Genomic DNA, 27,164 nt, shown 5'->3' with positions numbered 1-27,164 from the left:
TTTGAAATTCTAAATTATAAAACAATCAGCATTCACTAATACATTAAATTATTGACTTTTTATCATGATACTCCAAATTGAAATTTTAGTATCGTGATATGGGGTAAATAGAAAATTTATATTTTTCAAACCGTGAGATAATGGGGACAGGTGTGCAGGCTCCCTTTTTCATTCCATACATATATTAAATACATTATTTTATAAACATATTTACCAGCAAATTATCGCATCCCTTGGAAAAAATTAGGGAATGTATTCACCCTGATGTGGACCAAATGGTTTCATGTATTGAATACCGGATTCGTTGCCAGAGACTTCATGGCAGAGAAAAACGCCCAATTATAAATATTTCCTTAGCACCTCAGTATCGAGATAGTTGAAAATCATTGCTAATAGTCATTATTATACGCAACGTTCATTTTATTCCATGCGAATCCCGCACCAGTTTTCCACGGTTCAGAAATGTTGGCATGTTAGTATATTTATTTTAAAGGGTTTATTTTTATTTTATCCACATTGAGAGAATACTTAATCTGGTTTTCATTTCTTGTTTCAATCTAATCACTGAAACATTGGTTGATAAAATTTTAGTGATCTAAAAATTCTGAATTCCACATAATTTTTTATTTAATTTCTTTCAATCCTATTTCCTTATCTTAGCGTTGTGGCGTAGCTGGGTATACGCTCAACTACGAAACTGGTGTCGCAGGATCCTTTCCCGCAGATTGCAAATGAATTTAAGGAATGTTTGTTTTCAATATGTCTGGGTATTGTGATGTTTTTTTTTTTTAATATTGAATTCCGTATCCTTACTATACTGCGAACAGAAAATTTTCAATACAAAGACTTTGAGGGTTATTCTTTTAAAAACATGTTTAAAAATAGGTAAAATGTTAAGTCCGGGTTTAAAAAATCCAAAGAAATAATCAAACAAAAAAATATTATATCTTTATATTTTCTTAGTTGTAACGAAAAATAGTTATTTTTTTAAATTTTCCTTAAATTTGCCTCCCACTCCTCCTACCCAAACTTTTTTATCACTTTTAAACATTCGTTTTTATTATTATTCCATTTTGTAATTTGTTTTTGAAAAAAAACGAAAAACATACTTCCCACCGACTGAATACACGCTCTACTACAGTCACAATCACAAGCTGATATTGAAAATCTCATGCACACACAAGCCTGATAGCTTCACATACGTTGTGTAAACATACCTTTATAAATGATTTTTTTATGGCACCTACTTACCAATAAATCAAAGTTGCCATAAACTTTACAAAACGTTTAAAGTTCCTCATTTTTATAATTTTCGCTAAGTTGGCTAAACATAATTATTTCTGGGGAAATTATTTATTAATTGATTGGTATTTACGCAAACATCCATAAATAATAAAATGGCGACCAATCCTCCTAGGTTGGCGTATCACCGCGCGTAATGTGTGTGTTGTCGGTGTTAAAACCTTTACATGTATTCGGTTGCCTGTATTTGAAGGCCTCGTTTAGCGTTGTTTGTTGTTAAGGATTTAGGGCCCGCGTTCAAATGCACGAACTGATGGTAATCTGATTTGAGTTTTAGGACTGGCGTCTCTTTTGATCTTAACGTTTAGACAATCTATCAAAAACAAGTGTTCATATCAACCCTTTCGAATTAATCGTTTCTAATTTAAATCAATCAAACGTATTCTTAAGCTGCCTTTATTGATATTCGCAGTAAGGTTGTTTCTGCCAGCTGTCTGAAAAGGCGGTAAACGAAGTAGGTTTTCACGGGATCGTTCGCAAAATACTCGTGATTTAAACTCGGGTTAGCTGGCGAAGTGTATGGGTTGGAATAATCATGACATATGATAGCCGGTAGCCAACGGTTCTGAGGACTAAGGATGGACACTAGTTGTTAGTGGAGGGACGTTCTGACGTCTCCAAGTCTTCATAATGTGTATGCCGACTCCTACAAATGTGTCCGGTCTCGGATACTCCTGGGGCTTCACTACATCTTCGGACATATCTAAAGGGGGGGACATCGATGGGGGCACTAGTAACCTTAGCTATACTTTGGGAAATACGGTAAGCATTCAACGCTGTTATTTACTGAACACCGTATTCAATATATATATATACTTACATCATATTTCGTTGCATGCATCATATTACATGCAGAAACAAACAATCCTATTTTCCATGTATTTTATATATAATTTGACCAATATTGTTTTTAACTAATGATATATCACTCTGTTTATTCTACAACTGGAAATTGACAATTGTTTCACATGAATTTACTTCTAACAAAGTTAGAGTACTATTTATGGGCCCATCATCAAAATATGATTGTTTTACATACAAATAGACAAATATCTTTCCTTATAATATTATTTAATTTCAAGAACAATTTGTACAAATAATTGAAATGAAAATTAGAAGCGTAATTTCAAAAACTACTATGGTTACGCTTTCCCGATAAGGTAGAATATGACCTCTGTTTGAGTAAAAATCAATGCGTAGTACGCGTTCAGAGTATCTAAAAGAGCTGTGCATTTCAGGCGAATTAGCTGATAGACGTTTTACTTTTAAATCAGATACAACTGCCATGAGTAAAGTGATCTTGCCTGTTCGCAACCGGCGCACTAAATTTGTTTAGCGAGCCTTTAGTGTTGCGGGCCCGATGGCATAGAATGCTCCTCCACCAGGAGTTAGATGCAGTGGGAGTGAGATGAACTTAAACTGAAGATACTATGGCGATGTCAAATTTGCCTCTTCGTAAGGAAATATTTTGACAGCTCTCCAAATGTCACCATAAGTACATAAATATTTATAAATAAAAGGAAACACAATGTGTAAAAAGTCATTCATTTATATTATTATTAATACAATTTAAAAATTATTATCCTGTTTATTTAGAGAAAATACTCTTAGAGATTATTTCATTTTATGTTTATTCTAAAATTCGCTGATTGCTTAAAAAAAAGACAAATATTTTTGTTTGTCAGATAAAAAATTGTGCTAAAAGTGAAATATTTGTTCTCTTATTATAAACATGAGTATTTCAATTTGATACTATTTTTGTAGCCCATTATTAAGAATGGAAATCAAGTGTGGTAGAGTGGGATCGAAGCTTCAAACTATGACTTACGCTGTGACTCTACTACTGAGGACAATTGACTTGAACATATTTCTTTTATAAACTCTTAACGAATTATTTATTTTCTAAAGTAGATTAAAAAAATTGTACAGCAAATATCATGGATCAAATTTCGTCATCATACTGCAGTTCAAAACTTAATTTTTTTATTATTATTTTAAAAGCTATTAATTTAAACATGATAAAGAAGTTTCAGAGTAAAAATGATGGGTTTTTAATAGTAGTATGCTAATCATGGTATTCTAATTTTCTGTACTTTTTTTTTCTTCTTTCTTCATCTCCCCTCCGTCTACGCAAGTAAATTTGTAAGTTCGATATTCTTGATTGTCTATAATTTCCTGTGGCGGTGATACCCGATAGTCAAGCATTTCTGCTAGCACAGGAAGTGTAGTTATTATTTTGTCAGTAGATGGTGCAAAGTCACCGCGTGATTGCTGACAAAAAATAAGTAAACTTCCTATTCTTACAGAGATGAGATTTCACCTGGGATCATAAACAAACCGGAAGACCTGCCATTGCATTTGCAAATTTGTTTGCCTAGTGCAGAGCGGCCATCATTTACAGTTATGTTTAGAATATAATGTTGGTCACTATGTTCAAGGTCAAACTCACTATTGTTTGAAAAATATTGCAAATAAATTTATTCACTGATAGTAAAGGCTTTTATCTTTTAAAGTTATAGGTATTTAATGGAAAATTGTACACATCATGAAACTATAATAGTATGTTAGTTGTAGAGATAAAAATTTACACAGTAATTAATAATTCATACTTCTGACCTCATAGGTGTGAGGCCAGAAAACTCTTTAGTTCGAAACAAAATTCAAATAGAGTATTCCCTTTGTATATCACGGATGTAGTTTATACAAATCCACGAATGTTATTATCTTTAAATATACAACATTTTGAGTGTGTCCAAATACTTGTTCACAAAATCTGGATTATCTCCAGACAGGAGTTATTACAGGAGTTATTTTCATATTATTTTTTGACATCTCATCAAAGATGAAGAAGAATATGGAAGTCTGGGCATTTACGGGGCTGACGACCGTCATAGGCTGGTTTAAGTGATCACTTTACACACGTGTAACATTTAAATATTATTTAAAGATAATAAAATTTGCAAACTATTATAAAACAAAAACAATTTACTTATGCATTGATGAACTCTGTTAAAAGTATAACAAAATAATGGTTTTAAATTAACACCGCTGTTTCTAGAAAAATCGATTCATCAGAATACATAGTTGAAACCATTAACAAAGGCAATTTGTTTTGTAATCTTAATTTGTATTTAAAATTTAAAAATTTTGTTTTTAATTTGATGTTTTTTGGGAACATATAAAAAAGAAGAGTGACTCATTAGCTGCGGGCATGTGTGTGTCTCAGCATGTGTATTTTTTGTGCGTTTGTGACCTTTACTAGGAACGATCACTTTACTTCACTCAATAAAAAATTTGACTGATATTAAAAATAAAATAATATTTTTATTCTCTGCACCGCTGTATTTGTTTATTATTATTAATAAATTTAAAATCCGTTATAAATTTGTTATATATTAATGTAAATTAAAAGAATACTTGTGATTCTACTCAATTTGTTTATATTTGTGTTTCAAATTTAGGTTTGATAATGCCCCTCACATGGCGAAACAACCATCTGAGAAATGAATAAATTTACTGTTATGGAATTGTGTTTTGATTTATATTAACACACTTCGGATGGGAAAGGTATTTCAACCCGTTTGGTTGATTATGCTTAAGGACGGGAAGGGTATTTTTACCTCCTGCATTGCCCTCATTTCAAAGTCAGAAAAGAAGGAATAATCCAATGTTTTTATATGAATATTATATACCTATCTCTTTGTTAAGGCCTTAACTATATGTACATAATTATCAAATCCCATCGCTAGCGGTCCGCAGGAGTAAAAAATACCCATCAAAAAGTATTTTACATAAACAATAGTCTCATTCAATTGCCAAGTCATTGTTGTTAGGTTTTAGTTGTCTTATAAGTGAAATTCTTACTTTTGATAAGGTTAAAATTTATTTAATAACCCGGAAATAGCCGATTGCCCATAGATTCCTTCTGAAAATGGGACTAATTATATAACACATTTTGGACGGGTATTTTTTCGCTTGCAGACCGCTGGCGTCGGGATTTGATCATTGATTAAGAGATTGGTATATAATATTAATATAAAAACATTGGATACTTCTTTTCTTTTCCTTTGAAATGAGGTTGGCGCAGAAGGTAAAAATACCCTTCCTGTCCTTAAGCATCAACCGACCCAACGGGTAGAAATACCTTTCCCGTCCCAAGTGTGTTAAGTTAGATCTGTAAGTCTATCCATAAAATAGGCATTCAAAATTTAATTTGCCGGATGTGGACTAGTACTATTTTTCAAAAAAGTGATTTAGTTGTAGTTATTTTTTGATTAACTATTTATTTCCTTGGAACACTATGAACATTTTAAAGTGGTAGCAAAATTTATGTATTAATTTTAAATCAAACACAGATTTTTTGAGTCTACTAAGTTGTATTTTATTAACAAAAACACATAAAAAAATTATTATATTGTGACAATTGTTTCGCCTTGTTAGGGCATTTTCAAACTAATGTTTTGTGAATGAACCATTCGTTTGAAAATGCCATAACTAGGCGAAACAATTGTCATAATATTAATTTTTTATATGTTTTTGTTAATAAAATACAACTCAGTAGACTCAAAAAATCTGTTTGATATAAAATTAATACATAAATTAAAATTGAGTTCTACAAATTAAACGCCAAATCAATAAATAAATGGTAGCAAAATGTTGAGTTAACGGAGTATTATTTATTTCAGATATCGGGTTCGGAGACGACTCTGACCGTCGCGGCGCACAAGTCTCCCCAATCCCAGGACAAGGGCAGCAAGGGGACAGCGGGAAGAAGAACAATGTTTCTCGTCAATGATGCGTTTCCACACTCGACCACCACACGGACGACGCAGCAAAATCACACAACACAGAGTTTTATTGCCTGTAAGTTTTTATATTTTATTTTATTTCTTTACTACTAAATGAATACAGCAGGACCTCTATAATCCAAATGCCGAAAATTTATCCCATGTTCAGACTAGTGGAGCATTCGGATTACAGTACAGAGAATCTAAATTTATCCTATGTTCGGACTAGTGGAGCGTTCGGATTACAGTACAGAAAATCTGTAAAAAAGGTGCTATTAATATAAATAAAAATATTAATTTACATAAATATAAATATAAATTTATATAGGCCCTTTTAATTAAAAGGAGGTGTACTTAATATTTAAAACGAGGCAGACTTTATAATTAAATTAAATATAAAGTCCGCCTTCATAGTGTAATGATTAGTGCGCTAGACTACCATGCTGGAGGTCCTGGGTTTGATTCCGAAGAGGGTCAAAATAAATATTAGTGATTTTACAGTCTAATTTTTATTTGATATGACCCTGGACTAGTACCTGAAGTGGAAGGCTGATCACTTTTCCTTTGTGTATTCCAACAACCAAGATAACACTCCTATACGATGCATTGCTCTATACATCATTGTGTGCGGATAAGGGTTTTCTATGTATTATCCCGCCAATAGAGCGCATGATAAACGTGCATAATTTAAATTGCAGCTAATATACCGGGCAAGCACTTCATGACGCCCATCGGGCCGATCCAGCTGACGGCCGAGGAGTGCAACGAGATCCTGATGAAGCGCGCGCTGCAGGCCGCGCAGGGGCTGCCCGTGCTGGACTCGGGGCAGCTGGGCCACTCGCTGCTCAACGGGGGCCTCAAGGCCATGGGCGGCGACTCGGGCAGCGTGTCCCCCGACCAGCAGCAGCAGCCCATGCAGCAGATGCAGCTCGTGCAGACCAAGCAGGAGCCGGGGACCAATCATTCGCATTCTCCCAAGGTATTATTCCTAGCTCATTCCCATTCATAGCTGACTCGCATTCGTAGCTCACTCGCAATTATAGCTCACTCGCAATCATAGCTCACTCTCAAGATCTACGTGAGTTACATGACTCACGTAGGTCTCGAGAGTGAGCTATGACACAGAGGAAGGTCAAAATAGACCTAATATAGTCGCACAAGGGATGCAAGATCCCTGACCTCTTATATAAAAAAAGGTATTATTCCTTTTTTCTTTTGAATACTATTCACATTCAAATGAGAAATCCATCATGGTTAAGAATTCTGCACAAATAGAACTGTTTTAATCTTTTTTTTTCTTTTCGATTTTGTTATGTTCATGTTTTTTTTTCATTATTTTTATCTCAGTATTTTTGTATAAAAAAAATGTTGAGCAGTAGTCCCTTTTTCATACTTGCCTGTGAATACGAACAGATTCAGCTTAGTTAGACAAATTTTGTTAGTAAAATTACAATTAATGATTTTTTTAATTTAAAAATGCATTGTTATTTTTTTTTCAGGATTCAAAAAAGATTAACTTGAAATATTAGGGTTAAAATTAACCTTTTCATAGCCGCAAATAAATTACGCGGCAGTGCTCAACAGGCCAAGTATTTTTTTGAAAAAAAAAAGTTGTCTAAAGATTTTTTTTTTTGTTTTTATTGAATTATAATTTACTTACCAAATATTATATCCCGCATCGATTGTTAGAGTTTTATTCTTGAAGTTAAACCAGTTTCAAATTTTCAGGGTTGTCACACTAAGTCGCACACGCAAGTTTTTATTAAATTTAATATTAACACACAACTATTATTTATCAATGGAATATTTTAAAATAATAAGAAAAACACAAAAAAATTGAGCAAAATAAAAACCCCTGGCGTTCAAAACAATCGATTAAAATAATCAATATTTCAAGTGGTTTGAGTGGTAGCCCTAATGACATCTGTCAACTGTCAGCTGAAAGTGATACCGATAAATCACTTAAAAGTATTTAAAAACTTTATAAAATATTTTGTGACAACTTCAACTGATGGCAATGTATGTTCCGTTTTTGACAGATTGTCAATATGAGTTAAAACTGCGGAGTAATACGTCATCAAAAGTACTGACGAGATATCTCGTCTCTGGCCATACGGGCACTCCGCCATTTGCCGAGATATCTCGTCTCTGGCAACCATCGGGTTAAGAGGGTTTCTCATAATATCTTTATTCTTAAATTAAAATCCATAATTATATTTCTCTGTGCTGCATTTTGTTACGAGTCCTTTTTATCTTGCACCGAAAGTGATGCTGTTTGGATTTAAACAAAAATTAAATTGTGTACTTTAAAATCCGCAGACACCATCATCGATGCCCAAGGAACGCCCGTATTCCTGCGAAGAATGCGGCAAATCTTTTCTGTTGAAACACCATCTCACCACACACAGCAGAGTACACACAGGTAACTTTTCAATATTCCCTTTTTAGTTTAACATGTATAACCTCTTCCGGCCCTCCAAATTAAAAAAAAAATTCTAGGTGCCGTAGAACCTAGGGGCTACTTGAACTATGATGTGTTACTTGAGCCCAGTACAATTTTTTTTATTTAGATCTGTATTTGATCTACAATAATGATCGTATCGACATGATTCATTGTTTCCCTGACAGGTGACACTTATACGTTCATTATTGTAGACCAAATACAGTTTTAATTTTTTTTTGTACTGGGCTCAAGTAACACTTTAAAGTTCAAGTAGCCCCGTTCTACGGTAAATAGTTACATTCCAATGGGAAAAAAATCATTCATCCCCTGCTCCACATACTGTAATAGATACGAGTGAAAAAATGTGAGCTTGTTTTTTAACTATGATGAAAAAAATGTCAAATAAGATCCGACATGGGATCTATGAGGAAAAAATCGATGTCAAATGAGATTCGACATTGGACCAGTGAGGATTAAGAGCACAAAAATACAAACAAAATTAATGCCAGGATCAAACGGCGAACCATGCTACTTGTGTACTTTTCTTTTTATTAAAGATTAATTTTGCGGTGTTTTCGTAAATGCGTTTGGCCATGTCAATAACAAGCATTCTTTTTCTTGCAGGCGAGAGACCGCACGCATGCTCACATTGTGGCAAGGCCTTTGCGCACAAACACTGCCTCAACACGCATCTGTTACTGCATTCGGCGGAGAGGCCCTTCCAGTGCCACGAGTGCAAGAAGTCCTTCACACTTAAGCATCACCTACTCACGCACTCCAGGGTAAGATATTAACTTTTGAATATTGAAAGCATTAACTTTGTGGGTCATATTGATATATTATTCTGAGAAATAAAAAGATTTTGTTTTTTGAGCCACTCACTTTTTTTTTAACCAACTAGTTTCGGCAACAACCTGTTGCCCTCTTCAGGGTTTATAGTTTCAGTCATAAATTAAACCCTGAAGAGGGCAACAGGTTGTTGCCGAAACTAGTTGGTTAATAAAAATGTGAGTGGACCAAAAAACAAAGTCTTTTTATTTCTCTAAATAATATAAGATATTAACATTTCCATAATGGTACTGCGTGCTACTTCGATATGTATTTTGTACACCATATGAAAATGTGATATAAAAACGGGAAAAATGTGAATATTTCTAAATGTTGCTTTATTAACCACAGTTCAAGTTGAAATGTAACAATTTTGTAATGTGAGCTGTAATAATTTTTATTTAATAATATTGATTTTTAAAAAATACAAGAAGAAGTGCATTTTTTTTAATCTTCATAAATTAAGCATAATTAAGCATAGAGTACATTTTTTGTGTAAATATTTTATTTTGCAATCGAATTACACCCCTTGTTTGTTTTATAGTCGGGCACAACCTAGTTGGACAGACAATACAGAGTAAAAATAAAATATGGAGAAAAATATATGAAAAGTAGTATTGAGAAAAAAATATGTATTTCACATTAACAAATTGCGTTATCTTAGCACAAATGTACTAATTTAAAAGACAAATCTGAAGATGATTTTTTTTAATGTTTAATACGATAAGGAAAAAAAACAAATGTTATCATATTTACTCCCCGATCATTAAATATATTACTTACTAAGTAACATAATAACTATTGAAAAGAGATTATGTGTTTATAAAATATATAATCACCAAGAATTTTGTCTACTTATTTGAGACATAAGTTTCTTCATAGTATTTATTCAATATAATACATATTGGGTATTATATTGAATAAAAATTATAGTTAAAAAGAACTTTTATGTATTTTGAGAAATAAAAAGACTTTGTTTTTTGGGTATTATATTGAATAAAAATTATAGTCAAAAAGAACTCTTATGTATTTTGAGAAATAAAAAGACTTTGTTTTTTAGGTATTATATTGAATAAAAATTATAGTCAAAAAGAACTCTTATGTATTTTGAGAAATAAAAAGACTTTGTTTTTTGGGTATTATATTGAATAAAAATTATAGTCAAAAAGAACTCTTATGTATTTTGAGAAATAAAAAGACTTTGTTTTTTGGGTATTATATTGAATAAAAATTATAGTCAAAAAGAACTCTTATGTATTTTGAGAAATAAAAAGACTTTGTTTTTTGGGTATTATATTGAATAAAAATTATAGTCAAAAAGAACTCTTATGTATTTTGAGAAATAAAAAGACTTTGTTTTTTGGGTATTATATTGAATAAAAATTATAGTCAAAAAGAACTCTTATGTATTTTGAGAAATAAAAAGACTTTGTTTTTTGGGTATTATATTGAATAAAAATTATAGTCAAAAAGAACTCTTATGTATTTTGAGAAATAAAAAGACTTTGTTTTTTGGGTATTATATTGAATAAAAATTATAGTCAAAAAGAACTCTTATGTATTTTGAGAAATAAAAAGACTTTGTTTTTGGGTATTATATTGAATAAAAATTATAGTCAAAAAGAACTCTTATGTATTTTGAGAAATAAAAAGACTTTGTTTTTTGGGTATTATATTGAATAAAAATTATAGTCAAAAAGAACTCTTATGTATTTTGAGAAATAAAAAGACTTTGTTTTTTGGGTATTATATTGAATAAAAATTATAGTCAAAAAGAACTCTTATGTATTTTGAGAAATAAAAAGACTTTGTTTTTTGGGTATTATATTGAATAAAAATTATAGTCAAAAAGAACTCTTATGTATTTTGAGAAATAAAAAGACTTTGTTTTTTGGGTATTATATTGAATAAAAATTATAGTCAAAAAGAACTCTTATGTATTTTGAGAAATAAAAAGACTTTGTTTTTTGATCACATGCGAGTGGATCAAAAAACAAAGTCTTTTTATTTCTCAAAATAATATATTAATATGATCCACAAAGTTAATGCTTTCAATATTCAAAACAGAACTTTTATATATCACAATCGCATACTTACACCTACTCAAAATATTAATAACATGCATTGTTAGTTTGTCCTAAGGCCAACACCACCCTGGGTGGTGGTTTAACTCCTAAAAGAGGTGGTTTAATCCAAAATAAAAATAAATGTTTTTGTATCAAAACTGAGGAATTTGCAAAAATGTTTTGTTGCTGAACTATATTTACCTTTGAGTCTTACGTTTATATGTTCCAGTAAAGTATATTGTTGTTTTCTTCTTCTACTGAGGGTTGTCGCCCTACTGTTGAAGCAATGACTCTTCTTCAGTTATCCCTTGACTACTCTGCATGTAGCGCTCCAACAACCAAGGTGCCTGCTGCTGTCTAAACTTGATTGGTCCATCGTGTGGGGATCTTCCTCTCCCTTTCTTCCCCTCCAGGCTACCAATCACAAGTCGTTACAGGCTATCCTCATTGCCACGCGCAATGTGTCCAAAGAGTCAGGAGTTGTTTTCTGACAGATTTAAAAATGAGATTGTGTTTTTTTAACCTTTACCTAACGGTGCTAAAAACTTCCGCGTGCACCGGTGATGTATTTTGTACACCATATGAAAATGTGGTTCAAAAAAGAGAAAAATGTGATTATTCCTAAAAGTTGCTTTTAATAAGTTAAAATGTAACAATTTTGTAATGTTAGCTATGGTAAGTATCTGAAAACGAGAAAAAAATACATCGCAAGTAGCCGCAATAGCTAGCGTAGCGACACGACCACCACGTAAGACAATCTGCACACTACTGGCGCAGTAAACGCGTTGCGACATGTAAGTGTAGGTACACAAAGCACGCCACCCATGGACACACGGAAATGTTTGTGTATTGGCGATTTTATCCTCGATTTATTCACAAATTATTTATTTCCGTCGCCGCAAATGAATAACTTTATATGATAATACTTTCATGTAATACATAATTATATGACGGAGGAATACAAAAATTCTGAGCCCGTATCTATTATATTTTATATTAATATTCTCATTTCAAAAGTCGAGTTGTAGTAAATACATATCACCGGGAGGGGAAGGTTAAATGTGTGTGTTTGTTACAGGTGCACAGCAGAGAGCGGCCGTTTGTGTGCGCAGACTGCGGACGCAGCTTCCCACTGAAGAGACACCTGGTGACGCACAGCAAGTTCCACGCCGGGGAGCGCCCCTTCGTGTGCCAGGAGTGCGGGGAGAGCTTCGCGCAGAAGGACCATCTGGTCAGTCATCTATCGCACTATGATCGCCATTTGTGGATCACCAAGTGCTGCCATAAAATGAAATCAAATCAAATAAACAAAAAACAAATGCAAACACAGTTTTGCACATGCATTCTGTACCCAATAATCAGTCTAGATTTTTAATCTTATTACATATTTAGTTCAATGCAAGCTGAAATAAAATACTAGTCGATATGTGTCAAGATTATAGAATATTTATTACTGCATTGTCCAAATTATAAGTTTTCTTCTCTAAATCCTTATCCGCACCAGATGGTGCAGTGTTATCTTGATTGTTAACACGTAAGGAAAGGTGATCAGCCCTCCGCTTCAAGTACCAGTCCAGGATGATATTGAATAAATGCTAGAGTGAAAAAATTACTTACATTTATTTGACCCCTGGGAATCGAACCCGAGACATCCAGTATGGTAGCCAAGTATTCTGACCATTACACTACGGAGGTGCACTAAATTGTAAATGCATACAATTAAAATATCATTAAAACATTTTCTCTTATCATTATTCAACTAATTTCATTAATTGATTCGGCAGCCACTATGTAGTAAAATCTATCCACTTTTAATTAATGTTTTACTTAGTAAATACGGTGTTTGAAAATGATGCGAAAGGCATTGAAACACATGTCACAGTAGATTTTAAGAAACAGTGGTATATACTAAGTAAAACATTAATTAAAAATTATTCAACAAACTAAAAATTAAATAATTTTCCTATTGTTTTCTCTGCATAGGTAGACAAACAGGATAGATTGCCAAATTACTCCATTTTTGTAGACATACTCAGCCCTTTCCCCATTTGATGGTCTTTTACTTTCGTATTGTTAATCTGTTAAACTATTATTTCATCATTCAATCGCTCCGCATGCCCAAACCATCTTCCCACATCTTTATTCTATCCGTATTTCACTGTTTGAGCATTTCGACTGTTATTTGATTAAATGAACTTTTATTTCCAGGTGATGCATTCGCGGTTCCACGGCTCGCTGAATCCGTTTGTGTGCCCGGATTGCGGTTCGGCGTTCACGAGAAAGTTCCAGTTGGTGAATCACGGGCGGATGCACGGCCGAGTGCCACACTCCTGTCCCATTTGCGGAAAGGAGTTCCTGCAGAAGAGGACACTCGTGGCGCACATGAAGTAAGCCCTGCATTCTTTAAGGTGGAGATTGACCGGAGCATTTCCTCGTAACGTAACACATTATGATGCGAGCATTCAGTCAGTCAGCACACCGAGCCGAGCGTTCCATCCATAGTTTCGGATGCTCGGCGATGCTCGACGCGAGCGATGTTACGATGTTATGTTACGACGAAATGCTCCGGTCAGTTTCCACTTTTAAAGTCTACTTAATTGTATTTTATTATGTATTAAAAACACATAAAAATAAAATTTGTGTCAATGGTTTCGCCTTGTCATAGCATTTTCAAACTAATATGAAGATTAAATAGACTGAGGGTCCTTAAAATAGCTATACAATTCTAGGTACTTAAGTTATAACACTTAAAATACTTATGTTATAATAAGTTATAACATGTGCAGTAATAATGTATGGGAGAAAACAATAGTTTGAGTAGATGGGCAAGTATTTAAAAGGTAATGGGACATGTAGGTACTTATATTCATTTTCAGAGAAAGGAAGAGTAGATTCTTCAGTGTTTGATTTTAATATTTAATATATAAATTAAAATGGAGTTTCGCAAATTAACCTGTTAACCGGGCGGTCCGCTGTCCAATTACGCAACTTGTAACGGGCGCGAATACTGATTCACTCCGTGTCTTGAATTCATGTCGAGACATGTATGGATGACTAATACCTTTGTTGTTCGATAAATATACGTCCATATATCGCATACTCTTTTTAAGAACGTCATAAATCAAATAGTCAATTTTCAGTGGTGCATATTTTCGGAATGCCCAGAATATGTACCATATCCCAGCAAAAGCGGCATATTTTTAACGTAATATTTACCCGCTACAGAAAGTGTTGTTTTTGCATTTTGAAGAAAAGGTATTGTTTAATTATTTTTTTAAATATACTTAATATTTTTCGAATGGAGAAAAAACCTTCACGTTTTATAAAAAAAGATTTATTACACGGTAAAAAGTTCAATAAGTGGCTTGATATTTATTTTTAATGCATTGTATTATATTTTTCAAATTTAAACACCATCTCCTGAAAAATCAAGTTTTTTGATTTATGACGTTCTTGAAAGGAGTGAGCCTTATATAATATAATAAACATATATTTCAAGGACGTATTCATATGTCCTTCCCGTACCCGAAATTGTTTGCGTTGGACGTATTTATGCATCCCGCCCGGTTAACAGGTTAAACGCCAAATGTATAAATATAGGGAGTTAATAGTTTGGTCGGTTGCAGGCTCCACACGGGCGACTCGCCGTACTCATGCATCGACTGCGGGGAGGCGTTCAAGTGCAAGAACGACCTGCAGCAGCACTGCAAGATCCTGCACTCGGCCATGGTGGGCGTGACCACCGTGAGCGTGGGCCAGCAGACCGGCTCCTCGCAGCAGCAGGAGCTCAAGCCGCAGATCGTGCAAGTGGTGGGTGCCGACGGGAGTAGACAAAAGCCTTCCGCTGTGCAGGTATCTCTCCCTGTGAACCGGACATCTTCCAGGACAGAATCTAGCCACAATTTAATATCAATCTTTCAATATCCTGGTCCCTGTGATGATTTGTCCTCCGTAGCGTGGTGGTCAGTGCATATGGCTACTGTGCTCCTAGAGCAGTGGTTCTTAACCATGTTGGAGGAACCGAACCCCACCAATTTCATATACGCGTTCACCAAACCCTTAATTGTAAAAATAAGAAATGATTTTTTATAATTCAAAACATAGGTACATATTTATATACGACAGTTACAATTCGACTATTGGGCGGCAGTATTGCCAGGAAATTATCACTGTTCTGTTCCATGTGATTCCCCGATTTTGTAAATCACATTTTGCAATGACGACACATTATGCCAATAGATCTAGTACATTTGTTATGACTTACTTGAAGTCCCATCACAATAAAAAAATGTACGAAGCGGAGTACATGCATTTTTTTAGCGTTTAAACTCTTGTATTACTTTTATTGCTAGATTCATACATTCCTTTTAAATAATATACTTTATCTATTGGATAAATAAATATATCTTACGTTGTATCATTTTTCATAATATTGTACAATAAGTTGGGTGTGTGTTTTGACCTCCGCCGAACCCGGAGACTGACTCACTGAACCCCTGGGATTCGATCGAACCCAGGTTAAGAACCACTGTCCTAGAGAGGTCATAATAAATATGGGTAATTTTTACTCTCATGTTAATTTAATAGCACCCAGGACTGGTACAAGAAGCGCAGGGCTGATCACCTTGCCGTCATGCAATTAACGATCAAAATAACACTGCGTCGCCACGATGCAGTGCCCAATGCAACATTGGGTGCCATTAAGGGTTAAAAAAATATATAAAGATGATTAAACATGAAAAAATTTTGATCCTCAATAAAAATATCTCACTTGAATTTTAAAATAAAATTATACAAATACAACAAATTAGGATATTTTTTTATTGTTTGAAAATTTTACTTTTAAATAATAAAAATACAAACTACTTTTCAGACGTCATCATTTTATAAATGATCTTTATAAGTGTTTTTTTTTCTGTATAAATTTGAAATATTTTTCAAACTTCAATTTCATATTGCCAAAGCTTTGGCCACCATTATGGGTGCCTTTTTTATGGTGTTGTGGTGCCAAAATTATACGTTATCCAATTTTTACGTGTCAAAAGTCATCAAAATAATTTATTATTCTAAAATGTAGTTGTGGCCGAAATGTTAGCAGAGAAGTTTACGCAGTTTAACCGATAAAGTAAAATTACTTCTTTTACTTCTTCTCCGTCTTATTCCTCATTGCTGAGGGTTGTGACCCTTGCAGAAGCAATGACTCTTCTCCAGTTATCCCTTGACTGCGCTGCACGTAGCGCTCCAACCACTGAGGCGCCTGCTGCTGCCTTAATTTGATCGGTCCATCGTGTGGGGATCTTCCTCTCCCTCTTCACAATCTTCTTCTTTTACAATCACTTACTATTATTTATTTTCAATCCTGGACTTTAAATGTATATATATCACATTATATATTTTTAAAATCCGCATAATTAAAAAAAAAAACTATCAGTTTTTAATAATAGTTTGAAATGTTTTGATTCTTTCCAGTAGTTTTTTTTTCTGCCAATCACTAATTAATTGTATATTTTTCTGGGAATGCATGTGATGGTTGATGATTTTTGCCACAAAAATATTTTAAAAGATAAATAAAATACGGATGACATTGTTGTCTACTGACACAACTTTTGCCAAAAGCAAACAGACACTGTCGTAAAATGGTTCCAAACAATGTATGTTATTATTTCTATTTGTTTCTTGTAATTATTTATTTGCAATTACGCCATACATTATTTAAATTTATTATTTTCTTGGAAGATGACTCGAATGTTCACAGATTAGAAGGTCATTATCTATCTATAAGGTAGGACTGTACAGATAGGCTTTTTTGTTTATTACACACTCCTTATCATTCATCGTTCATTTTGTGTAATACCACTTCAAACGATGAATGATAAAGAGAGTGTTATATTACCGTACCACAAAGTTAACAATGCTTTAATATACAATTTTTTACTGCTTTGGTGTCGTGTTACACTAAATCACGAGGAAAGCTTCATTTGTTTTTATTTTCTTAGCTGATTGGACCAGACGGTGGTATTCAAGAGAAGACGGCTGGATATTCATGTCAAGAGTGTGGAAACTGTTTCAACACTAAAGTAAGTAAACTTTCCCATTTTAAATATAAAAAATAAAAATAAAATTCGACTAGTTTTGAGAACTATAGATGTTCTACAAACTCGGGTTGTATTTTCACCTGTTGATGAGAACATATGCGATTCTTGGAACTAGTCATGTTTACATTATTAAACTCATAAAGTAGTCGCATGCAAGTGTTTAATTTTAATATTTAAATCATCATATTATTCCACAAACGTAATGCTTAGTCAAGAAATAATTTTTTCCCATTTTAATTAAATATAGTAGTAATTTTTCTAAAATCAAGAAAAATGAAAATATCTACCAAAAATAATATGTTGATACTGACTATATATTATTTTACAAAATCACTCCCTTGTTTAAAAGGTGGATTTGTAAATAATAGTAAAAAAATGCATATAATTTTTCTAAAGCTTTAAAATATAAATTTTCAAAAATAATACACGATTTCTCTAGAATTCCCATTATATTTGATCCATGGTTTTGCTTTGGGGCAGTCAGTATGACAACGCAAGATATTTACCGCGGTTCACTGATCGTAGTAACACAAGTATGTGTTGTGTTATATAGGAGGCGCTGGCGTTACATGTGCGACTGCACACGGGTGACCGCACGTTTGTGACGGACCTGTGCGCCCTAACAGCAGCCCTACAGCCCGGGAACTTCCTCAACCCCACGCAAGCTCACCAAGGTTGGTCCATGTTGAATATTCTCGTAATCTACTTTGTACTCTTGAGACCTTTCATTCAAACCCTTTTCTGCACCCCAATGGTGCAAAGGGCACTGCATCATATAAACGCAGTGTTGTCTTGATCGTTAACACATGAAGGAAAGGTGATCAGCCCTCCGCTTCAGGTACCAGTCCAGGGTAATATTGAATAAATATTAGAGTGAAAAATATATATTATAATATAATAGTGATTTTTTCACAGTAATATTTATTCAATATTACCCTGGACTGGTACCTGAAGCGGAGATCTGATCACCTTTCCTTCATGTGTTAATGATCAAGATAACACTGTTTATATGATGCAGTGCCCTATGCACCATCGGGTGTAGATAAGGGTTTGATAGAAAATTATAAAAAAAATACTGAACACAAATGACTTAAGAAACTTCGAAAAATAATAAACAGTGTTGCCATTATAACCATTTAAAATTGTATCATTGCTATTGAAAAAGCCTTTGCGATTTCCCGCTATCAATTCACTTTTCACTATTAAATTTCAATTTCAATTTCAATTTATTTTTTTATAGTTAACATACATTACAAACTTAAATTTAAATTGTATACATTAACAAAAATAGAAAATAAGCAAGAAAACTATTGCTAAATCCCGCTTCGGAAAACTCCTTCAGACACATGGAACAGATCAATATCCAATGATATATTGTTCAACATAGCGTTAGCTCTTCCTACAGGCATAACCATCGGCTGGTTGGTCCTATGTATAGGAATGTGAAACAATCTATGTCGACGCTGTCTTAGGTAACTATCGGGAACATACAGACCAATGTTCCGGATGATTATGAATCATACCGCACAACGATCGATAAAAATGCGTAATCAAATACACTACCTCAACTCTTTGGATTTATTTAACTTTCCACATCTGCAGAATGTTTGTTTTCTTTCCATAAAGCTGAAGTGATTGTAGGTGGGACGCAGAGCCTGCAGCTGGTCTCGGCGGGGTCCGGCGTCCTGCAGCACACGGCCAACACGGTGATCGCCAACCACACGCCCCACCTGGCGACCCCGCCCCGGCCCAAGGTGCACTTCTGTCCCGACTGCGGTAAGGGCTTCGCGTCCAGACACGGCCTTCACCAGCACCAAAGAAGGTAACCTACTATTTTCCGCACATTTTTAAACTGGTCAAACATGTTTCAATCATTTCCTAGTGTTCATTCCTAAATTGTGTATTTTTTATAAGAATTTGTGTATAAAATTGTAGAAGAACAGAGAGACGCTGTTCATCGACTTTTATTTTGTTTATAATATTGTCCCCACCACATGTAACTCCTTTAAAATCGTATACAAGGGGTGGAGGACAAATTTTCGGGTGCTCAGTTAAGATTAATATTCAAACGTATATACGTCGCGCTCGCTTTTTGTCCTCTGAGTTTCAGTACTGAGTATTATTTGATCGGTTTGGTGACGTGTTTTCTTTGTGTTTATACTCAGTACTGTTAAGAAGGAAAACATCGTGCTTTACTCAATTTATTGGCGTCGCTTTGCTCTTCTCGCCTTGATAATTTTGTAATTTTCGGAAAATAAATTATTGTCTTCATTTGCGCGTTTCCGTCTTCCTCATCATCAGTGTTCCAGTACCATTAGCAGTAACACCTAGTGTGTGACAATAATTATGATCCAAAATATAATATATAAGTTGTGGCATCTCACCAAAGCTCAGAGTAAGAAATTAGCAAGTTTGAAAAATAGGTGCTTGAGGCGAATACCGGGCGTAAAGTGGTATGACTTCGTCAGACATGGTTGGGACATGTCCTTAGAATGCCACCTGAGAGCATTAACCCTTCATGTCTCTTCTTCCAACCCCGAGGATTCCGGCGCCCCGGAAGGCCGCTGACGACCATTCACTGACTATACTCAGCAGAACTTTGAGATGCCGGACTGACCTGGGAGGAAGCCAAGGAGATGGCGCGTGACAGAATGACTTGGAGATGTCTTATATTAGCCATATGCTCCACCTAGAGAGCGAACATGGAAAGAAGAAGAAGAAGAAAATATTATTTCTTTTTCTATTCTAACCTTTATCCGCCCCCAATGTTGAATAGAGCACTGCATCGTATTGATGCAGTGTTATCTGGATGTTACTTACATGAAGGCAAGGTGATTACTCCTGCTCTTCAGGGACCAGTCCAGGGTAATATTAAACATTAGAGTGTAATTTTTTTTTCATGACTTATCTTTCACAGCGTGATTACGATGACATCGCACAAACTTTGTTTTTAGTAAAAGAATAAATGAATGTCAATGTTTCATTTAGGCATCCAGACGGTGGTTGCACGCTCCGCACTCACGTGTGTGACACGTGTGGAAAGGCCTTCTTCCAGAAGAATCATCTCCTGCTTCACCAGAGGCAGCACATGGAGATTCCACCCCGGAATCACCAGGTAATTATTGTATGTTTCACAATTTATTTATTTACATATTTATTTATGCATTTTTTTTAAAACCCTGCCTTTTTTACCACCATTCATTGAAGCATTTAGATATTGCTGGTACAATAACTGCCTATTTTAATGGATCTGTCATTTTTTTTGTAGGCAAGTGGGCCTATTACTGTCATTATTATCCATTGTTTACTTTGTGTATTTGTATCACTTTGTGTAATTGTATCACTTTTATTACGGTATTACACAAAGTAAACAATGGATGATAAGGAGGGTTTTATTATCATACCACAAAGTTATCAATGCTTTTAATATAGAAAATATATTACTGTTATATCTATAAGAATAATAATAATAGTAATTACAAAAAAAAATAAATTATATGTTGTAATTACTATTATTTTTGATCTTATTGTTACCACTGCAAAGAAAATCATTTCTTTGATATACCGTAGAAATACTTGAACTTTGATGTGTTACTTGAGCCCTGTACAAAAAAAATATTTAGATCGTGGTATCGATCGAAGTATTGTGACAATAAGTGTCACCTCTCAGGGAAACAATGAATCATGTCGATACGTTCATTATTGTAGACCAAATACAGATTTAATTTTTTTTTGTACTGGGCTCAAGTAACACATCAAAGTTCAAGTAGCCCCGTTCTACGGTACTCGTTTTAACAAAGTCTCTCTGTATTTATTAGATGTAATTCCACCAAAATGCATCTCATATTCAAATATTGTTATCTCAAGTTATCTTGAAATTTTCCCTAGCCTCCGGAGATATACGTGGATAATAAACAGCAACAGCAGCAGCAGCAACAACAGCAGCAGCAGCAACAGCAGCAGCAAGAGCTGCAACAGCAACAGCAGCAACTGAGTGGAGAGTCCCGCCAGAGCGAGACGTCTAACCACAGCTCGTCCAGCAGCACTAGTCTGCAGCACTCGGGACCTACACATATACAGGTCTGTATATGTACAGTGAAACCTCTATCTATCGTTTTTAAAGGGACCTATTAAAATGAACTATGAATGCGGGAAAACAATAAATGCGGGATTAAGAGGTCAATACGCAAATAGATACGACCGAGTAAAGATACCGTCCTCCCAATCTGCAAAACCATTCGTAGGCTAAAATTCTAAGAACAGGTTGCAGATGCAAATGAATTTATTTAAAAAAAAAAATACAAACCTGAATAAAATTTAAAAAAATACTTAAGTTTATTGATCAAAATTAGTTTGTTTAACTGTTTTATTTTCCTAATTCAAAAGTATATTTTCGGCTTTGCAAATAGTAGTTTTTTTCAGCATCGGTTATTGAATGTGCGCTGTAGAAAGTTTTCTTTCAAAGAGTGTGCACGCTTCTGGAAATGCAGGTACAGGCAGCGGCTCCTTTTCATCAATATCGACCTCTCCTGCTATCGGTTACACAAGCTTTCGATAGTTTCTATCCCATACGTTGCCGTTGAATGTAAGAAAATTTAAAAGAATGTAAAAAAAAATCTGTTTGATCTGCTGTAAATTGACGATTTTTAATATATGACGTTGTTGAAAAGAGTGAATGATATATGAAAAACATGAATCATTTTATTTCTTGTCATTTTTGCTTTGCTGCGTAAAACAGATAGGTGACACTATAATACAAAAATATTATCGGTTATTTTCTGTCACCGTTCTTTCAATGCAATCTCATATCGCCCGTGTTAAATTACATCTCTTTAATAAACTTCACTGTAACCAATATGTTGATACTTTAAAATTAAATTATATATTTTTATTGTCAGGTGACAAATCGTGATGGCCAGGTGATTGGAAACCAAATACTAATCGGCGGATCCAGGAACCGGCAACTTATCGGGAACCAGATCCATATCATCAACAGGGAGGGGAAGACTATCGGAACGCAGATCACGACTACCGGGAGCAATCTTGTTCACACCATCAAACAGGAACACTTGCAGAATAGGTAATTCATTTTCAAATTTATGATTTCTTATCTGTCAGCTTTCTAGATTGGCAACACTGGTCCTTATGATGAGACATCACAAGATGTCCCTCATTTAGTGTGGTATGTCCAATTTTTCAAAAAGAAAGATTGGAAACAGAATGTGCAAAAGAAGGTACGCAGTTGACAAATATTGATAAGGCAAAAGGACATAAAGATCAGTCTTAGTGGTAAAAATGTGACCAAGATATTATAATGAATTGACAAAAATATTGAATGAAGTGGGAAATTTAAACAATTTTTTTTTAAATTCATATTCATTTATTATTCATATTGAGTTATTCAACAAGTTCTTTAGATTTTATGTATGTAAAGATCGAGAACTTAGGTGAAATTAGGATCGTATATAGTTCTAATCAATGAACTTTGTTCTCATTTCTTTTGGATTAACTGATGACATAATTTTGATTTTAGGGAAAACCAGACATCGCTGAATTCCCAGGTGAACCAGCAGCAGCAGCAGCAATTGAACAACGCTCACCAGCAACAGCGTGAGGCGCATCAGATGACACCGACTCATCACCAGGTAACATCACTCATTACTTATCACTGTACTGAACCTCGGCCAGATATTTATCTATCTATCTATCACAATTAACAATTATTATGTTATTTTTTGACATCTCAATATAGATGAAGAAGAAAGAATATGGAAGACTGGGCATTTACAGGTCTTATGATCGTCACAGGCTAGTTTATGTGATCACTTTACACATGTGTAACATTCACCAATTCATTACTCGACATTTGACAACCACACTACTCAAATTCTTGGAAGCTCTATATATATGAACCAATTTTGAAACGTTGTTCTTGAATCACTAGAACCTCACTAGAGACATCTACTGGTGAGATGAAAAAAAATTTGAACGTTTCGAAATTTATTCATATATATTTATAGCACTCCCAGGAATTTGATTAGTGTGGTTGCCAACAATGGGTAGAATTGGTGAATGTTACACGTGTGTAACTTCTAGATATATTGATCAAACTCGTAACACAGTATGCGCGAGTTCATTATAACTATCTATGGTGCGATGAGGAGAGCTTTTCTTAAGCGGAGACTCTTTTCATTTGTATTGATGTCCGAATCCTGGGTTATATTCATATACATACTTGAGAAACACTTGGAAACATCATTTTCAATTTTATTTTACCTTATAATTTGGCCAGTTAATTTATTAACAACATTTTGAGAGTGTCCAAATACTTATCCACAAATCTGAATTAAATCTAGATAATCCAGAATCGTGATCAAGTATTGGGACACACTATGAATGATGTAAATTAGATAGTAATTAGTAGACCAGTTGCCAATATCTAGTACTGATTCCCGCAACTATCCCAGGTGGTGCACGCGGACCAGCTGGCCCAGCAGCACCAGCAGGCCCGCGAGCTGCACTTGGCTCGCGAGCAGCAGCAGCAGCACCAGCAGCAGCAGCAGCAGCAGCAGCTGGTCACCATCCAGCAGCACAAGCAGGAGACCACGCACCTGGTGCTGCGGAACCCCTCGCGCGACCAGCAGCAGCAGCAGCAGCAGCTGGCGCAGCTCAGCCAGGTGCACATCGGGCCCGCGCACGTCATCAAGTACGAGATCATACCGCAGACCAGCGTCGTGCAAGTGCAGTCCATCGACTAGACCCCCTCGCTGCGTTTACACACCATTCGAAATGTGTAACACCCGCTTCCGAGATTGGACGTACAGTGGAAACTTTCACAAGCACCTCTCATAACGAGTAATTCGTATACCGAGTAAATCGCATATCGAAGGGGTTCCCAAAGTGTGCGCCGCGGCGCCCTGGTGTGCCGTAGAGAGTAAAGAGGGGCGCTGTGAGTCGATCCTCTATCATTATCCGAAACCACAAATATTCTCGGGTACCTATAAAGCGACAATTTCTTTTTTGAGAGCTAGCATCTTTCACAACCACTATTATTGTAGGTTCATTGTTATTTCTACATTATAGCTTTCTACACTACTACTATTATTCTTTCGACTATAATATATGTATATGCATATATATAGTCACATTGTCTTTTGCAAATAGCTTACTAAAGTAGGGCGCCGTGACAAAATACTAAACTTGTAAGTGCGCCGCGGGCTGAAAAAGATTGGGAACCCTTGGCATATCGTCTTATTCGCATATCATGCAATTTAACAAGTTTTTCGTATAACAAGTGTTTTGTATAACGAGTGTTTTGTATAACGAGTAATTCGTATAACGAGTAATTTGTAAAAGAGTAATTCTTATAACGAGTAATTCTTATAACGAGTAATTCTTATAACGAGTAATTCTTATAACGAGTAATTCTTATAACGAGTAATTCGTATAACGAGTAATTCATAAAACGAGCATTAAATATTTTTTTAAATTGCTCCCTTAACGAGCGACATTTCGCATAACGAGTTACAGAGAAAGGGCAAGTTCCTTTTTTCACTACATTCACTTGTGAGCCGGGATTTCCTTACTTACTAGTAAAAACAGAAAATGTTCACTTAACGATTAAGATTCTGGAACAAATTATTCTCGTTATGAGAGGTTCCACTGTAATTGGAAAAATAATTTTTATTCACCGTTTATGTCAGATTAAACTTTGTACGTTTTCACGGACATTCAGATACTGATAGCTTTTATTTTTTTAGTTATTATACTATGCCGTGTGACGTTTACACTTCGCATCGCTTTCTGTATCTATCGTTTGATTTAATTATTTCAGATTCATGGGCAACACTAATTTATAAACATCGCCAATTCTAGCTTTTCTAATAATCTGAAATTTAGTCTATGAGTACACCTTGAAGGAATCATAAAAATATAGGAGCAAAATCTACAGAAATCATCACGAAAAAGTGGTGTTCCATAGGCTTTCATCACAATCTTTTATTTTTATTTTATTAACAGTTTTTATAAGTTTTACCATACACTGTTTATAAATATTGTTTGAGGTTAATAAATAAGACGCTCATATTGCTATGTTTATTGGGAATGCTTTTTTTTCCATAGGCTTTGTTTCTCATGCTAAATTTCGTAACGACCTAACTGCGGGTATTTCTATACTGTAAATACGAGATCGTTGCACGTCTGCCAATGCAATGCGTTCTGCATCCTTCCAACGTTGGCAAGGAAAAGATATTTATGAGTTTACAGATGTGTAGCGTTGTCATGTTGGTGACATTATAACGTATCATGTTAGTGTATTGGAAAATGACACGGGCCGGGCTCAGAATAATAATAGAGTAACTGCTACTGTGACCACTCTGATTCCTGATTTCAGTGAGTGAGGAATTTGCGTACCGTAAATTGGCTTTAAAACTTGGTCGGTGTATCTTTTACTGAGGATCGCTTGTTTTATGCATAATTTGAGTTAACTTGATTTTATTTTAAGCTAATATATATACAAGACATCGTTTTTGTCAACTCATTTCAATGTTCTTCAGTGCCGAAGTGTATTTTGTTTTACTTGTTAGTAAAGCTTAATGAAATTTTAGCAACCATTGTTGAATTGAATGATTTCACTAAACCATTGTTACGCTTTTTTTTATTACCGCCAGAAAAAGCCATATTTATTAATAGAAATATTTACTAAACTATACCAATAACCTCAAAATTTATTAGCTGAGAAAAATCATTTTGTCAAAAAAATCATATCATGAAATTTTAATGCCTTTACTATCTATAAACATAAATATGTTAGGAGCTTTACAGCTGCCCATTGAAACGATGCAATAAATATATGATAGCTCGAATTTTTTGGATTTTTAAATCCCTTAATTGTATATATATACATATAAATACCAGTGAGTTCCCCCCTTGTAACAACCCAACCTTGTTTATTTAAGCAAATAAACATAATGTTCACAACACAAATAAAATAACTGGTCAAAGTATAAGCTGAATAAAAATTGAAAATCAGGTTTTCATGCGTGTCTCAGTATATAAAAAAATCCGGGTTCGGATCTTGCATACAAATAAAAGCTTTTTAAATCCAAACATATTGTTCCTTCATTTTATAATATTACTTTATATTAAAAAATAAAATAAAAACTTATTGTGCGCAAGATAACCTACATAAGGTTTACTGCAATACATATATTGTAGATCTAAATGAGATGATCTTAGAGTAGTTTGTGCGGGGATAAAATACTGACTACCAGATTGTTAAGAGGAGCCTGTTATTCTTAGCGGCGACAGTATTTGGGGTGCCTTAGAAATAAAAAATGCAATAAAAACATTACGCTAGTATCAAATAGACATTTATTTTAAATATGAATATTATCATCTATCTGTATTGTGCGTGTTAACATTCTAAGGCTATCTGAATACAAATAAAATATTTATATGTTGTATTTTCATCCGGGAATACTCTTTCATTAGCTATTCCTCTATTTAAGATTTTGTAATTCAGATCCTTAATCTTCATTTTGTCACGTAGCCATCTTCGATGCTAAACTCAGTATCGATCCATAGATATTACGCAGACGGGTTATTCGACCATAGATGGTGAATTGCTTGAATCTTTTAACAG

At 34.4% G+C, this 27,164-nt stretch overlaps 1 protein-coding gene across 7 annotated transcripts; it reads left to right on the top strand.

Moving 5' to 3' along the window:
• Nucleotides 1-1,406: 1,406 nt before the first annotated feature.
• On the top strand, nucleotides 1,407-26,629 carry LOC148309597 (uncharacterized). 7 transcript variants are annotated; one of them, XM_088259862.1, is made up of 16 exons: nucleotides 1,407-2,064; nucleotides 5,988-6,165; nucleotides 6,788-7,068; nucleotides 8,409-8,511; nucleotides 9,157-9,314; nucleotides 12,505-12,657; nucleotides 13,635-13,813; nucleotides 15,053-15,236; nucleotides 17,423-17,503; nucleotides 18,075-18,195; nucleotides 19,163-19,343; nucleotides 20,510-20,645; nucleotides 21,410-21,601; nucleotides 22,420-22,601; nucleotides 23,055-23,166; nucleotides 23,989-26,629. In XM_088259862.1, the coding sequence occupies exons 1-16, from the start codon at nucleotides 1,933-1,935 to the stop codon at nucleotides 24,277-24,279; spliced, it is 2,664 nt and encodes an 887-aa protein (XP_088115988.1). In that variant the 5' UTR covers nucleotides 1,407-1,932; the 3' UTR covers nucleotides 24,280-26,629. The 7 variants fall into 7 exon arrangements, with proteins under 7 accessions (XP_088115988.1, XP_088115989.1, XP_088115986.1 ...); XM_088259863.1 differs by having other exon boundaries at nucleotides 1,411-2,064; nucleotides 20,510-20,636; nucleotides 23,989-26,281; XM_088259860.1 differs by having other exon boundaries at nucleotides 1,414-2,064; nucleotides 19,148-19,343; nucleotides 20,510-20,636; nucleotides 23,989-26,281.
• The last annotated feature ends 535 nt before the right edge of the window (nucleotides 26,630-27,164 follow it).

This window comes from Brachycentrus maculatus, unplaced genomic scaffold (assembly GCF_059751285.1).
Source record: "Brachycentrus maculatus isolate JH-2025_06_01 unplaced genomic scaffold, ASM5975128v1 h1tg000120l, whole genome shotgun sequence".
In the NCBI taxonomy this organism is placed as follows: Eukaryota; Metazoa; Arthropoda; class Insecta; order Trichoptera; family Brachycentridae; genus Brachycentrus; species Brachycentrus maculatus.
Note: the sequence above shows the minus strand (reverse complement) of the source record. Positions and strands in the feature narration are given on the sequence as shown.

Bases quoted from the DNA above. Each gene is read 5' to 3' on its own strand.
- LOC148309597 (XM_088259856.1), top strand. From the start codon at position 1,933: ATGTGTATGCCGACTCCTACAAATGTGTCCGGTCTCGGATACTCCTGG. The intron at 2,065-5,987 runs GTAAGCATTCAA...TATTTATTTCAG, and splicing joins GCTATACTTTGGGAAATACG to ATATCGGGTTCGGAGACGAC. The intron at 17,504-18,074 runs GTAAGTAAACTT...TGTGTTATATAG, and splicing joins GAAACTGTTTCAACACTAAA to GAGGCGCTGGCGTTACATGT.